Source organism: Triticum dicoccoides, chromosome 4B (genome assembly GCF_002162155.2).
Source record: "Triticum dicoccoides isolate Atlit2015 ecotype Zavitan chromosome 4B, WEW_v2.0, whole genome shotgun sequence".
In the NCBI taxonomy this organism is placed as follows: Eukaryota; Viridiplantae; Streptophyta; class Magnoliopsida; order Poales; family Poaceae; genus Triticum; species Triticum dicoccoides.
In genome coordinates, this window is record NC_041387.1 from 320899353 (window position 1) to 320913806 (window position 14454).

Here is a 14454-nt window from a genome sequence, read left to right on the forward strand (position 1 = left end):
TGGATCTTCTTCAGGCATGTGAACGGGCCACTACTTACTTTTTCATGTTGAGCAACAGGCCACTACTTACTTGTGAGGCCTAGTGGACCATAACTAGCTTGGGCCTGGCTAGGCTAAGCCCAAAGTTGGAGGCTCGGATGAAAAAGCCACTACAGTCCGTCCGTCCTCCCCAAGAAAAGAAAACTCCGTCCCTACCCCTTATATAAAAAGAAAAGAAGAAGAAGAAAACTCTGTCCCAAGGAGAAACTCGCCGCCGTCTCCTCTCCTCTCTACTAGTACTTGGTTCCGAAGAAGAAACACCACCAAGCACCCACCCCGTGTAGTAGAAATAGAAACAAGTGCTTCGAATTGCGATCCGCATCCGCCGACACGATGTTTCTCACGAGGTAATCGATTTCTTCCTCTCCAAGCTCAGCTCAGGATATTGTTATCGATTCCTTGGATCTGTCGCCGACGGCGGGATTGCTGATTCTCATGGGGTTTCTCGGCGTGTGTGTGCAGGACGGAGTACGACCGTGGGGTCAACACCTTCTCCCCGGAGGGGCGGCTGTTCCAGGTCGAGTACGCCATTGAGGCCATCAAGGTGAGTGAGATTCATTGTGGGGGTGGGGGAGGCCAGATTTGTGGGGTTTTGGGCCTGAGGTTGGACATTTAGGATGAGACTGCGGATCTCCGGATTTCGGTGCTGAGATTGATGTGCCCCTCGCTACATGCTTATGACGCTGATCCTTCTGCTATGGATTGCAGTTGGGCTCCACTGCAATCGGCTTGATGACTAAGGATGGTGTTGTACTGGCTGTTGAGAAACGTGTCACCTCACCGCTGCTGGTAATTTTGCATATCCACTTATTAATTTATATTATTTGTTCCTGTGAAATACTACTATATCCTTCAGCTGTATGCTTGACGACTGTGGATGATCTCTTATGGGCAAAATTGTCCACATTCTTACATAGGTCCATTAGGGTTTTCACTATTATCTTTTTTGTTCAAGATGTCGATATTGTTCTTCAGGGTATATCCAATTTCTTAGTGCTTTAACAGGGTAGGTTCTGGTGTTGTTTAACCTAATTTATGCATTCTGCCAAATATTGACAAATTGATTCATGGCTACTTTACCAGACTGAAAAAACAATGTACTACTGGACAACTATAGAAATATGTAGCTGTTTGTTTTCTCAACACATAACTATCACTTCTTTTATCTTCATAACTTATCGTCAAGGATCACTGGACATGTGATAATTGAATGGATCTTGTGCTCTGCATTATTTTTTGTCCCCCTTTGTCAGACAAGTGTTTTTCTGTTTCTTGTTTGGATGATATGCACAAGTACCTAACGCCCATTTTTTTGCCCATAGCTTGTTTGTGTTAATTAATAAGGATCTATATCAAACTTATATTTAGCGGTAAAAGATAACTGCCTGATGCTGACTGTATTTGATGTTACCTAGTTGCCTTTTATTCCTTGAGGTTCCATCATCCTTCCAACTTTTAGTTCCTATGTTAGGTTGTACCATGCCCAAACTGTTGAACCCTTCAAGTTTTCTTTGCTATGATTATACAGGAACCAAGCAGTGTGGAGAAAATCATGGAAATTGATGAGCATGTCGGCTGTGCCATGAGTGGCCTTATTGCTGACGCCAGAACACTGGTTGAGCATGCTCGTGTTGAGACTCAGGCAAGCTATTTGGTTATTTTACATACATGCAAGTCCTGCCCTCTATTGGTTAACTTCACTTCATATGGTCACAAACAGAATCATAGGTTCTCATATGGGGAGCCAATGACAGTAGAGTCTACCACACAAGCTATCTGTGACTTAGCTTTGCGCTTTGGTGAAGGTGATGAAGAATCAATGGTGAGTCTCATTCTCCTTTTCTATTAATGCAATGACAAAAGGTATTGCACACCTGCAGAAGATGGGAAACAGGATCAGTTACCAGCAGAATCGTTTTTCTGTTGTTGCATCTTCTTTTCCTAAAGGAAGCAATGCTGTATATCACACTTTGATGGCTGCTTACTTCCTATTATAGCAAAAGTATAACTATGGAGGAAGCTGCACATCTTTGTGGAAATTTTTGTAGTGTAATAATTAACATAATAGCCATTTTTTAGGTGACTGCCAAAATTTATGATAAGTTTGTGGATCTAGACCATACCAGCCTGTGTTTGGTTTGGCTTTTGCTGATTATTATCTTCTAGACTAGTTACTTTGTTAACCTGTACTTGCAAAGACACATGAACTAGTCAAAGCAATTTTGTTAATCTTGACTAATTACTTCGCTGTAGTTACCTGCTCACATTTTTCTGTATTTTACACACGTACCAATATCATAGAGTAAGGTTCTGATGTACTTGTTTATTTATGCAGTCACGGCCGTTTGGAGTCTCTCTCCTTATTGCCGGTCATGATGAAAATGGACCCAGCATGTAAGTATTGATCCCTTTAACTCAGTTCATTGGGTTGTCAGTAACTCTTATTGATAATAAACTTTTAGAACCAGTTTGTAAGTATCGATCCCTTTAACTCAGTTCATTGGGTTGTCAGTAACTCATATTGAATAATAAACTCAAATTGAAAAACAGGTGTGGTAGCATGCCGTGTGGTTGTCAGTAACTCTTATTAAATATAAATTTGATTATCTTTATCATAGCAGCTAGAAGTTCAGAAAGCAGAGCAACTAGCTATAACAGAAACAATGCTTTTCTTTGTTTAATATTGCCTTTTTCTAGATTGTCACGTCAATTGTCATCCCTGACCCCTCACCCTCAGTGCTGCCAAAATGATACCTTTTGTTTCCAGTTACATGAATTATAGCCGGTATTAGTTCATGTACACCTACATTTTATGGAGACTATCTGAGAAAAGGAATTCAGCAATAGTTGTTCTAGTGGCCGTTTCCATCATCCCCTGTCCGCTCAATCTTAGTTGATATGATGAAAATAATCAAATTTTACTGCCAAGGTTTCTAGTATAGTTGCTTTACTTTCGAAATTCCAACTGCTGTGTAAGTTGACATGATATCCACTTATAATCAAGGAGAGTTGATATTTCAAAACTGGCATACCAAAGAGTTTGTTATCCAAAAAATTGCTTCGGGGTTTTATATGTTATATTTTCTATCCTTATACATTCATGTATTATTTCTCCCAAGATGAGCAACTATATTCCTGCTTGATGATAAGTCATAAGAATCATGTCTTCCATCTTAACTGAGGTTGTTACCACTTGATTAGATGATGCACTTGAAACAGCTCTTTCCTTTGTGTGGTATTTCTATCTGTCTATGTTGTGAAGTGAGCATCATGTAATTCCTTGTGATGATCAGTTTACAAAGCCAAGTGAACTTTACTAGTATCTCATTGATCAATTATTGTGTCTTACAGGTACTACACAGACCCGTCGGGGACCTTCTGGCAGTGCAATGCCAAGGCAATTGGGTCGGGCTCTGAAGGAGCTGATAGCTCATTACAAGAGCAGTACAACAAGGTATCATAACTAAACTAAACAGGGGATAGACCATAAGTTAGGTGCAAGCATGCAGACCACTTTAGTTCGAGCACTAACAACATGAAAAATTCCCATATCGTTTGGAGAAAATCTGCTGCATGGATCATAGACATAAATTGCATAGCAAGTCTGGATCCAAAATCTGAGCTTAACAGTCTTATGGCACCAGTCGAACTGCTACTGCTTAGAAGTCTTGAATTTTGCTGTCTACACAGTACGCAGACCTACATACAAAATTTGGTGCCGCGTTATAGCCATGCTTTCAGTAGTTGCCGGAATTCATGCATGCAGAATTGTGCTTGAAAAGAATAATAAGAATTGACATGTTGATGCAGGAACTGACCATCGCTGAGGCAGAGACCATAGCCCTTTCTATCCTGAAGCAGGTTATGGAAGAAAAGGTAGGGTATCTCGACCTTTTCCATATTCCTCACTCGTAGGTTCAATAAATACCATGTCACAGATGCCTAATAATATGTAATCTCTTGAAACAGGTGACCCCGAACAACGTTGACATTGCGAAGGTCTCCCCTAGCTACCACCTCTACACCCCTGCAGAGGTTGAGGCGGTCATCGCGAGGTTGTGAAGGATTGCCACTTTGTGAGACAGCCTCTTGTATTCCCATGAACCCTAAAGCACAATGAACGTATGAACTCTGTTGTGGGTTTGGGTTGTCTGCCTACTGTTGAAGGGATATTAGTGCCTGCTTGGGCGTTGCATCTGATTCTCATCTCCCAGTCCAGTCATTTGTTTGTAGCACTAAGACGTGTCACCAAAAAGAATTACTACACATATTTTTCAGCATTTCCAGCAAGTGCGTAGGTATCGTTGGCTGCATTTGTGTGCATTTGGTTCGTAAACATCTTTACGGGGAGTCGGTGTTTGTACTAATGGCCTGTTTGCCAGGCTTGTGCGGGAAGAAATTGGCCTGTTTTGTTCCGGGAAGAAATTGGCCCGTTTGGTTGGTTGGGTCGGATCCAAAAGCTGGTTGCTCGCATTAAGCTTTGCTAGGCCCGTGTGGGAAGAAATTGACCTGTTGGGTCGGATCCAAAAGCTGGCCCACACGAAGCTTTAAGCGCCTGTTGCTTGGCTCTGGGGTAACAGCCGAATCGGCTGTTTATGCAACCCAGTCATGTGGGCATGGGCGGTTGGACGCATGGAGATGGTCTTGAGGCATCGTGTTGTTTCCGAAGTCGCTAGATAAATTATGCTCACCTTCCCTCGCATTGGAAGCGTCACTAGCGCACCAGGGCAACGGCGATGAGCCCTTACCCTCTTTCTCTCTCTCTCCCTCTCTCTCTCTCTCTCTCTCTCTCAATTTATTGCATTCGATTCGCGGTTTAGATTGGGTTTCCGGTCACGATTCTGAGTGTTAGGGAAAAACAAGGTACCAGCAAAATGTCTTCATGCCCCCACGGGGCCTCTCATACTCTATTACAGGGAATGGAAGGTAAAGACCCAAACGGACGAGCCGTCGTCGGGGGTGTCGGTGTCGATAGCGCCCTCGACTCTGCCGGGCTCCTCCCCGACGAGCGCGGAATGATCCACCAGATTCGCCACGTGCTCTTCCACTCCCTCGCGAGGCTGTCTTGGAGCTCTTCCGAAGATTGATGAAGACATGGGTCGGAGCGTGGCGCAGGAGATCACGACACTCCCTGTGCAGGAGCTCGTTCCACCGGGCAGTGCCAGCCCGCAGCCGATCCACGAGCTTGGTGAAGAATACCATGTAGCTGGCATCGCCAGTCTCGCAAGGATCCACCACCCCCTTGTTTGAAAAGGCTCCTCCTGGGCCTTCCGGTTGGCCTCCACCTTGTATCTCATCTCATGTTTCTCAAGCTTGGCGTTGGCCTTCGCCATGCGGGCGGCGCAGGAGGCCTCGTCGACTGCCATGGTGCGGTCCAGGTTCTCCAGGCGCTTGCGCTTCTCCAGCTCGGAGGCCGTCAGCGCGAGCTCGCGCTCACGAATCCGCATGTCCAGCTCCAGGACTGACACCATGCTCTCGCGCCTGGAGAGTGTCTCCTCACAAGGGGCGAGCCGCGACACGTTTCATGAAGGCCTTCTCCACGACCTCTGCGTCTTGGATCGCCCCGTCAAGGAGCCCCTTGGCCTTATGGGCTGCCTCTTCACGTTTCTCCTGCGCGGCTCCCTTGTGCCGGTGCCCCAGCTTGACGGCCACGCTGAGATGCCACCAACCCACCACAAGGCGCGCCCGCTCCTGTCGAAGATTCACCTCCTCAGCCACAAGGCCGGCCTCAAGGCTGGAGAGGGATGATCTGGCGTGACGCAGAGTCCCGCGCTGTAGCTGGGCACTACTACCTATGAGCGCCAGGGCCCAGGGTGCGCCTGGCCCCTCTTCACACTCCATTTCCGCCGGCTGCGAGGGCCTGGGGCTGTGGCCCCTCCTAGCCCAGCATGATCTTCGCTTGTGGGAACCTCCTCCCTCGCTGGGGGTGGGATGATCCCCTTGGTCCGGGCCTCCGCGTCTGCGGAACCGGGGCTCGGTGTAGCCACCTCCAGCGCTTGCCGCACTCGCGAGCGCTCGGGGCTTGTAAGGGTCGCTCCGTCAGCGCCCGCCGCCCTACTTGATGCGGGGTCCTCCGAGGGGCGCGACCTCGTGGCGCTCCGTGGGGCACTGCCTTCCCCTATGTCGGGCACCTCCAGCGCCATCTTCCCCGTGATGGCCCCCTCCAGGGGCCCACTTGCTTCCATGGGCGGGGCTGCCTCCTTGCATAGCGGGGGAGGGGGGGGCGCCCGCTCTCACCGACCGCACATGCCCCTCCATGCTAGGCGAGGGTGCCGACAACCCTTTAGCCCGCACCTCAGGCGGGGGCGCGACCGTCTTCTCAGCCTCGTATGCCCCATGAACCTTTTCCTTGTTCGAAGGAGGGCCCCTGCGCGGCTAGAAAAGTTCAGCTTGACTCTCTTGAGGGGGGAGATCAATCACTAATTAAGGTACGGAGCAAGGGGAACTTACTCATCTAGAGGAACCCACTTCCTTTTCTTTAGCGTCCAGTTGGAGTGGCTACCGCTGCCATGCCGCCAGGGCCCGCTCAGGCTGCCCCTAAAGCCCTACCGCAGGGCTCGTCGGAGCCCCCTCCCGGGGCCCCAACTGGAGCATTGCCCTCGCGAAGTGATGAGGACATCAATACCATTGTTACACCCACAACCCCTGCTGCTATACATACTGGACCAATTACTAGAGCTCACGCACGCCAATTGAATTACCAGGTACTTTCGTTTCTTGGTAAATATTCCAATGTTCATGAGAATATGAATCTGCCTATTGGATACGTTTGTTTTGCTTACAAATGAAGGGCCTAGCTTGGACAAGAAAAATGAACCTTGGAGCAAGTTCAAGCATGGAGATGATGGCATGCGCAAGGGGAACAAGAATGAAGTTTCAAGTGATGATTTCAGGACTTTGAAGCCACCATAATGAGTGCATGAAGGCTTGGACGAAATATACAAGATGCCACTTCCTAAATTTCATCCAGAGGCTACTATAGGTGCTACGTCACCTTATTATTGGGCCAGGCCCATGTAATTTTGAAATACTTGAGTATAGGCTGTTTTTAGAGTCTGTATGTGTGGGGAAACAAGAGATAGGATTGGTTTTAGACCCCTCCTCCAAGGGCCACGAAATCCCCCCTCTTCCTCCATATATATAGCCCTTAGGCACCGTTTAGACTTTGTTTTTTTAGATTAAAAGTTTGCCATAGCTGTAACTTCACGTACTTCGTTTGTGTGCAACGACTAGATCAAGACGTCAGAGAACCCCATCTTGATCAATAAAGCTTTCATCTTATATTCGCAATATCCAGATTGCAATCTCAGTTTCTTGCTCGTTCTACGTTTGCTCGCAGGAAATAGACCCTCGTGGTCAGGTTGATCGTGCTCCGGCGTGGTCAATAACCCCTCGGAAATTGGTTTAGCGATTGCTAATGCACGACGTCTTCGCACGTTCGTAGTCGGATCGTCAAAGTCGACTCCCACAGAAAATGATATCTATCTCATCGAAACATCGGGACACCTTTGCCCCTATCAAGTGGTACCAGATTTCCAGGTTGCTCGGTGAGATTTTACAGTTTTTCGTAGTTTAGATCGAGTCTGTTCTTCATATCTACAGTCCATGAAAAGCCATAAAAAAATTAGGGCTAGTTCATCATATCCGAACAAGTCTGAGCCTTTGCATAGTCTTTTCAGTATTTTTCTTTGTTGAATTTGCGGTTGCATCGTCGTGTCAAGTTGCTGGTCTTAGCCTCTAGTTACCTTAGAGTTTCAAGTACTGGTCATAGGTTTTCACGTCGACGCCACACCATCGTCATCGCCACCACCATATACCATCACCAAATATCCGCTGCCAATCCGAGTCCATATACATCCACCGCATATCTGCCACCAATCTGAGTCCACCTCCACCACAGATTCGCCACCAGTCTGTGCTCCACCCCCATCATATACCATCATCAGTCCGAGTTCCACCAGATTCATCTCTGCCACCAGTCCTAGTCCAAGTCCAGTATTTGTTCCTTTATTTTCGAGTTTCAGATCACGCGATACTACGTCGTGACCAAGTTGGACTCCCCAACTTTTGTGTCACCCGTATAAGAAAAATAGTTCCAGTTTAATAAATAAAACTAAGTCTGGAAAATTCTGGCTAGGCAGTTTTAGACCATTTGTAGACTTTTTCGGGAAAAATTTGTTGCGGAGGAAAAAAAGAGGATAAAAAAGTGCAAAAAAGGTGAAAAAAGAGAAAAAAAATTCAGAGTGTGCTCCTCCCTTGTTTACGTGCCACCCCGTGATTTTGTTAGTGTTCTAGGCTCGACCTCATACATATAATCGCAACGGTAGGGCTCCGAACTCCATATAATCGCAAAGGTGAAAAAGGACCAGCACAGTACCGTCGTTGAGCGTTTATTCAACTTTGCATCTCTGAATTGATTATTGCTGACCCTTTTTTCTACCATATTATAAGACTTCCCAGCTCCATATACATCTACGTTGTGAGTTTGACTCTCCCTTGTAATCGCTCTATCCAAGCTTTGAGAGTTTTGACTACAACGGTTGCCGATCACCACCTACTGCTTGGTAAGAACTGGTAAGAATTTGAGATTTGCTTGACGGATTTGTGACACACTGCCACTTTCTAGTAGTCTGTAGGATCATATTTCTGTGTGTTTCTGTTGCTGCTAACCATGGCAGGACCACAAGCCGACGAGGTTGACTGGGAGAACATGACGAAGAAGGAGCTTCATGATAAATTTCAGCAAATGTTGAGTCAACAGGTGGAAGACGTCATGGCCAGCTTTGGAAAGGCACTGGAGAGGATTGACGCTGTTGAGAAGACAATTGACACCAAGTCGGACACCAAGTTCGATGAAGTACTCGCACGTCTTTCCACAACCACCACTTGCATCTGCTACACCATTACGACAATAAAAACCCCCTCCACGTCGTGAAACGGCCCTCTACCGAGCGGGCCGTGTTCCTCTTGAGCCAGGAACAAATTCTGGTGCCGCTACTACTGCTGTTGATGGTTCTGTTGCTCCTAATGCTACTACAGAGGTGGAGGACTATTACGACGATGAGGTTGATCAAAATCAGAACTACGTGCAACCACCAGCACCACCACCACCAGGTCGACCTCATGCATATAATCGCAACGGTAGGGCCCCAACACCACCTCAGGTACGAGATTATGACCATATACCTAAACTAAAATTGAATATCCCACCGTTTGAGGGTAGCTACATTCCTGATGTATATCTTACTTGGGAATTAGAAACTGAACTACGTTTCACATGCTTACAGTATCCTGAGGATAGACGTGTTGCTGCTGCTGTTTGTGAATTCACTAGTTTTGTTTATGTTTGATGGTCCGAACGTTGTAGATTATATCATGATAACATCCCTACTACTTGGGCTGCTTTGAAAACTACTATGCGTACTCGTTGGGTTCCCCCATATTATCAACGTGAATTACTTCAAAAACTACAACGATTGAGACAAGGATTTTTTTTGTAGAGGAGTATTATCAGGAATTACAAACTGGCATGATTAGATGTGGTATTGTTGAGGATAATGAAGCTATGCTTGCACGTTTTATGGGTGGATTAAATAAAGAGATTCAGACCATTCTAGAGTATAAGATAATAATATCACTCATTTATTCCATCTTGCTTGCAAAGCTGAACGTGAAGTGCAGGATCGACAGGCATTGGCGCGAGCTAATTTTTCTGCAGGTCGATCTTCATCATGGACACCACGTACATTCTCTACTCCCACACGTTCTACTGCAGCACCGCTGACTTCAGCCGCCAATTCCAACCGAGATACAAGAAAGCAAGCACCACCACCACCATCTGCCAGGAGTACACCTTCCGGTCCCGCACAGAGCTCTTCTTCATCCATGGCATCAACAAGGCAAACACATGATATTATTTGTCGTCGTTGCAAGGGTGGAGGTCATTACGCGAGAGAATGCCCATGTAAGCATGTGATGATTGCTACTGAGGATGGTGAATATGAGTCCGCTAGTGACTACGATGTGGAGACTTTGGCTCTTATAATAAGTGAAGAACACGGTGGAGATGATTCTGATCATGAGACGCAATACATGGCTGCTGAAGATGCTAACAGGTATGAAAGTTTAGTTGCTTAACATGTTTTGAGTATGCAGGTCACACAAGCTGAGCAAAATCAGAGGCATAATTTGTTCCATACAAAGGGAGTTGTGAAGGAACATTCTATCCACGTCATCATAAATGGAGGGAGTTGCAACAACTTGGCTAGCATGGAAATGGTGGAGAAGCTCTCTCTCACCGCAAGACCACATCCGCATCCTTACTACATCAAATGGTTCAACAACAACGACTAGGTTAAGGTAACACATACTGTTCGTGTGCATTTTAGTATCGCTACAGATGCTGATTTTGTTGATTGTGATGTGGTACCCATGCAAGCATGTTCCTTATTACTTGGTAGACCATGGCAATTTGATAAAAAATCTGTACACCAGGGTAGAAACAATCACTATACTCTTGTTCATAAGGATAAACATATTACTTTGTTTCCTATGACTCCTGATTCCATTTTGAAATATGATACTAATCGAGCTAGTAAAGCAAGACAGGAGAAAAATAAGAGTGAAAATCAGCTAGTGGCAAAGAATTTGAGCAACTGTCACATCCCTAGTTCTGGCCTGTCCTATGCTTGCTTCCATCTGTGCATCATGTTTAAATTTTTGAAACTTGAACTGAGGAATTCAGAAGCCTCAAAACCCTAAATAAAAGAAGGGCAAAAACCCTAAAATCTCATTCATTGTTCCAAAATGCTCTTCTTAGATGTTTAATATTTTTGGCAAGGGTTTTGATCCAAACCAAAAATAATGAACATTTTAAAAGGATTTATTTTTGGGACTTTGAATTTAAATCATTAGCTATTTGAATTTGAATTATATTCATATAACTAGAATATAATTTCAAATACCCCTGAAATATTTTATGAGCTTTTGGAAAAGTCCATCTAGCCAAATAAAAATATTCACAGGAGTTTTGGCATTGTTTGAGTTATTTTAAATTCAAAACAGTGGCAAAAGAATTAAATAAAGAAAACAGAACAGAAATATAAAAAAAGGAGAGAAGCCCAGCAACTTACATGGCGCTTACCTGTCCAGCCCAGCCGGCCCAGCTCCCCCAGCGGCCCAGCCCACCGCCGCTTTCCCCCCTGTCGTCTTCCTCCCCTCGCACCGAAGCAGCTCGGTGGCGAGCGCCGACGCCGCCCCGGCCACCTCCTGCTTCCCTGGCCCTCCTAGCAACGCCACGACGACGCCCCGTGTCCCCTCGCTCTTCTCCCTCACCCGCTGCATCCCCTCTCCCTCCTCTGTCTCTCTCCCTCGCTCATCCCCGGACACACCCGAGACCGCCGACGAGCACCACCGGAGCCACCGGCATCCCCACGCCCAGCCAGTTAGGCCACGAGCTCCGCCTTGGGTCCGGGAAGCTCTACCACGACGCACGCGACGCCGGGTGCCCTGAAGCCACGCCATCACCGCCATCTTCATCGCCACGGCCGGCGATCGCCGCCGTTCGATTCGCAACACCGAAGACGCCCCCGAGCTCGCTGACCACCTCATCGTTCTCCCTATGAGCTCCTGCTGCCTCCTCTTTGCTCGCTCCCTCTGTTCCCGTCCCCTAGCTCCATCTTCCACCACGGCCGAAGCTCGCCGCCGCCGTGCCTCGTCGCCGTCGTGGCCAGAGCCACTGTGGCTCGAAGCCGGGCACACCATCGTGCTCCACACCTCACCAGGAGCACGTAGCACGCACCAACGCCTCCCCTAGCGCCCTGCATCGCCTAACCCGCCGTTGGCCGAACTCCGGCCGCCGCTCACGAGCTCGCCGTCGTCGGTACCGGCCACCACAGGCACGGCCACCACCACCATTCGATGCGCACCAGCAAGGGCTCTCCAACGAGCCCAAGCACAGCCTCGCCCGTGCCCTGTAGCGTGTTTCCGGCTCGCGCCGCCGTCTCGGGCCTCGCCGGCGTCATGTCGCCGGTGGGTTTGACCCACTCTGACCACGGCGGGACCCCCCCTGTGTCCATGACAGGTGGGCCCAGCCCTGTTAGCTAATTAGAATTAGCACTAATCGAATTAGTTAAACTAATTACCCCCTGCTGACACTGACAGTGGGCCCCGTGACTATTAATCTGATTAGTTAGAGTTAATTAACTCTGTTAGTCACCTGAGTCACTGACGTGTGGCCCCACACGTCAGGTTTGACCTGGACCCGCCCTGTTGACCTGATGACGTCAGGGTGAGGTCATGCTGACGCAATATTCCTTTTCTGGAATTTAGTTTATCTTATAATAATCAGGAAATTCCAGAAATAGCTAAAACTTCTAAAATTCATAGAAATTCAACCGTAACTCCAAATTAAATAATTTATATATGAAAAATTATCAGAAAAATTCAAGGAATCCATATGTATCATTTTCATGCATGTTAGAACAACTTATAGCTGCTGTTTAGCACAAATCAATTAAATGACATTTGAATTTCACATATGGAGTTTGGTTTTGAACTTAGGGTTCAAACCAACTTCATTTAACTTTGTTGCTAGCTGCATTAGCTCAAACCACAGCATATTGCCATGTCACACTCATGCATCATATTGTTGCATTGCATTGATTGTGTTCTTTCTCTGTTGCCGGTGTTTGTCCCCTCTCGATAGACGTGATACCGATGATGTGATCGTTGACACTGATGAAGACTCAATGTTATCTTCAGAAGTGCCAGGCAAGCAAAACCCCCTTGTTCATTCCGATAAAATCCCACTCTCTCGCTCCTGCTCTCTTTTACTGCATTAGGACAACAACGACATATTTGTTACTTGCTGCGGTAGCTGAACCCCTTTATCCTTTGCATGACCTATCATTGTCACAGTAAATAGATGAAACCCACTAGCATGAGTAGGAGTTGTTTGAGCCCTGATGTGCCTACTCATTCATGCTTGTTTGTCATGCCTGCTACTGCTTAGAGTTGAGTCAGGTCTGATTCATCGGGGATGAACCAGAGGCGTGTGAACATGTCCTACTGTGTGTGAGCTAAGTGTGTGAACATGATTTGGTAAAGGTAGCGGTGAGAGGCCATGTAGGAGTACATGGTGGGTTGTCTCATTGCAGCCGTCTTCAGGAACTGAGTTCTGTGTTTGTGATCCATGACCAGTTACTACCACACATTGGGTTCCGGTAACTCGACCCCTCTCGACTTATTAATCAACATGATCTCTGTCCAGGAGTTGCAACTAGTTTCTGGTGTTTGTAGGTAGTGTTAGTAGTCTACCAAGTGGCACCCGGTACAGGTGGGCTTGGGACAGACTAGGCACAGTGGCACGGTGTACCAAGCGTACATCCACCCATCGAGGTGGGCTTGGGAACCCTGCACACATCGTTTGGGGCCGTGAGCGACACCCCGGCCGGATCTCCTTGCGGATGGAACCTGAATAGGCGATAAACCTGGACTAGAGACTTGTTCGGTTAGTTAGGTCGTGGCCGACTCCCTCGCCCGGCTTCCGCTTGAAGGTTGCCGAGGTACATGACGTGTACAGGGCGATAAGTGGCGAAAGCATGTGTGAAGAAGTACACCCCTGCAGGGTTATCATTATCTATTCGAATAGCCGGATTCCTCGGATATGGAAACTTGGACCCCTTGCATAGTTCATAGACAAGTGAAAGTGGATACTCTAAAATACGCAAGATAAGCGTGAGTGCTATGGATGGCGTTCTCGTAGGGAGACGGGAGCGAATCCATAGTGGTGTATTGGTTGGTGAATATGTGGACTCGTGTGCGCCACCTCAAAAGAGTTACTTGCAGTCGTAGTTCAGGATAGCCACCGAGTCAAAGCTGGCTTGCTGCAGTCAAACTCCACCATCTCCTTGTCGATAATGATGCATATGTAGTTAGATCTGATGTAAGTCTTGCTGGGTACATTTGTACTCACCTTGCTTAATTTATGTTTTTGCAGAGAGACTTCGGTCTCGCTAGTAGTACCACGTGGACTTCGATGTTTAGCTTGTTACCTCAGCTACGATCTTGTGCCCTCGGCAGGATCTGGTAGATAGTCAGGCTTCTTAGCCTTTTCATTTATAGATGTCTGTACTCAGACATGATAGCTTCCGCTTGTGCTTTGACTTGTATGCTCTGAGTGTTGGGTCATGAGACCCATGATTGTAATATCTCGCTCCTCGGAGCCTATTGAATATAAATACTTGAGTTGTAGAGTCATGTTGTGATGCCATGTTGTGTTTGCACATATCGAGCATATTGTGTGTATGTTATTGAAATGCTTGGTATGTGTGGGATCTGACTATCTAGTTGTTTATCCTTAGTAGCCTCTCTTACCGGGAAATGTCTCCTAGTGTTTCCACTGAGCCATGGTAG

The 14454-nt window shown here is 46.9% G+C and overlaps 1 protein-coding gene across 1 annotated transcript; it reads left to right on the top strand.

Moving 5' to 3' along the window:
- The first annotated feature begins 214 nt into the window (after nt 1–214).
- LOC119296058 (proteasome subunit alpha type-5-like) lies at nt 215–4389 on the top strand. The gene is made up of 9 exons (XM_037574469.1): nt 215–386; nt 502–583; nt 748–828; nt 1568–1681; nt 1760–1861; nt 2375–2433; nt 3391–3493; nt 3850–3915; nt 4009–4389. Exons 1-9 carry the CDS (start codon nt 373–375, stop codon nt 4099–4101), a joined length of 714 nt encoding a protein of 237 aa, XP_037430366.1. The 5' UTR covers nt 215–372; the 3' UTR covers nt 4102–4389.
- The last annotated feature ends 10065 nt before the right edge of the window (nt 4390–14454 follow it).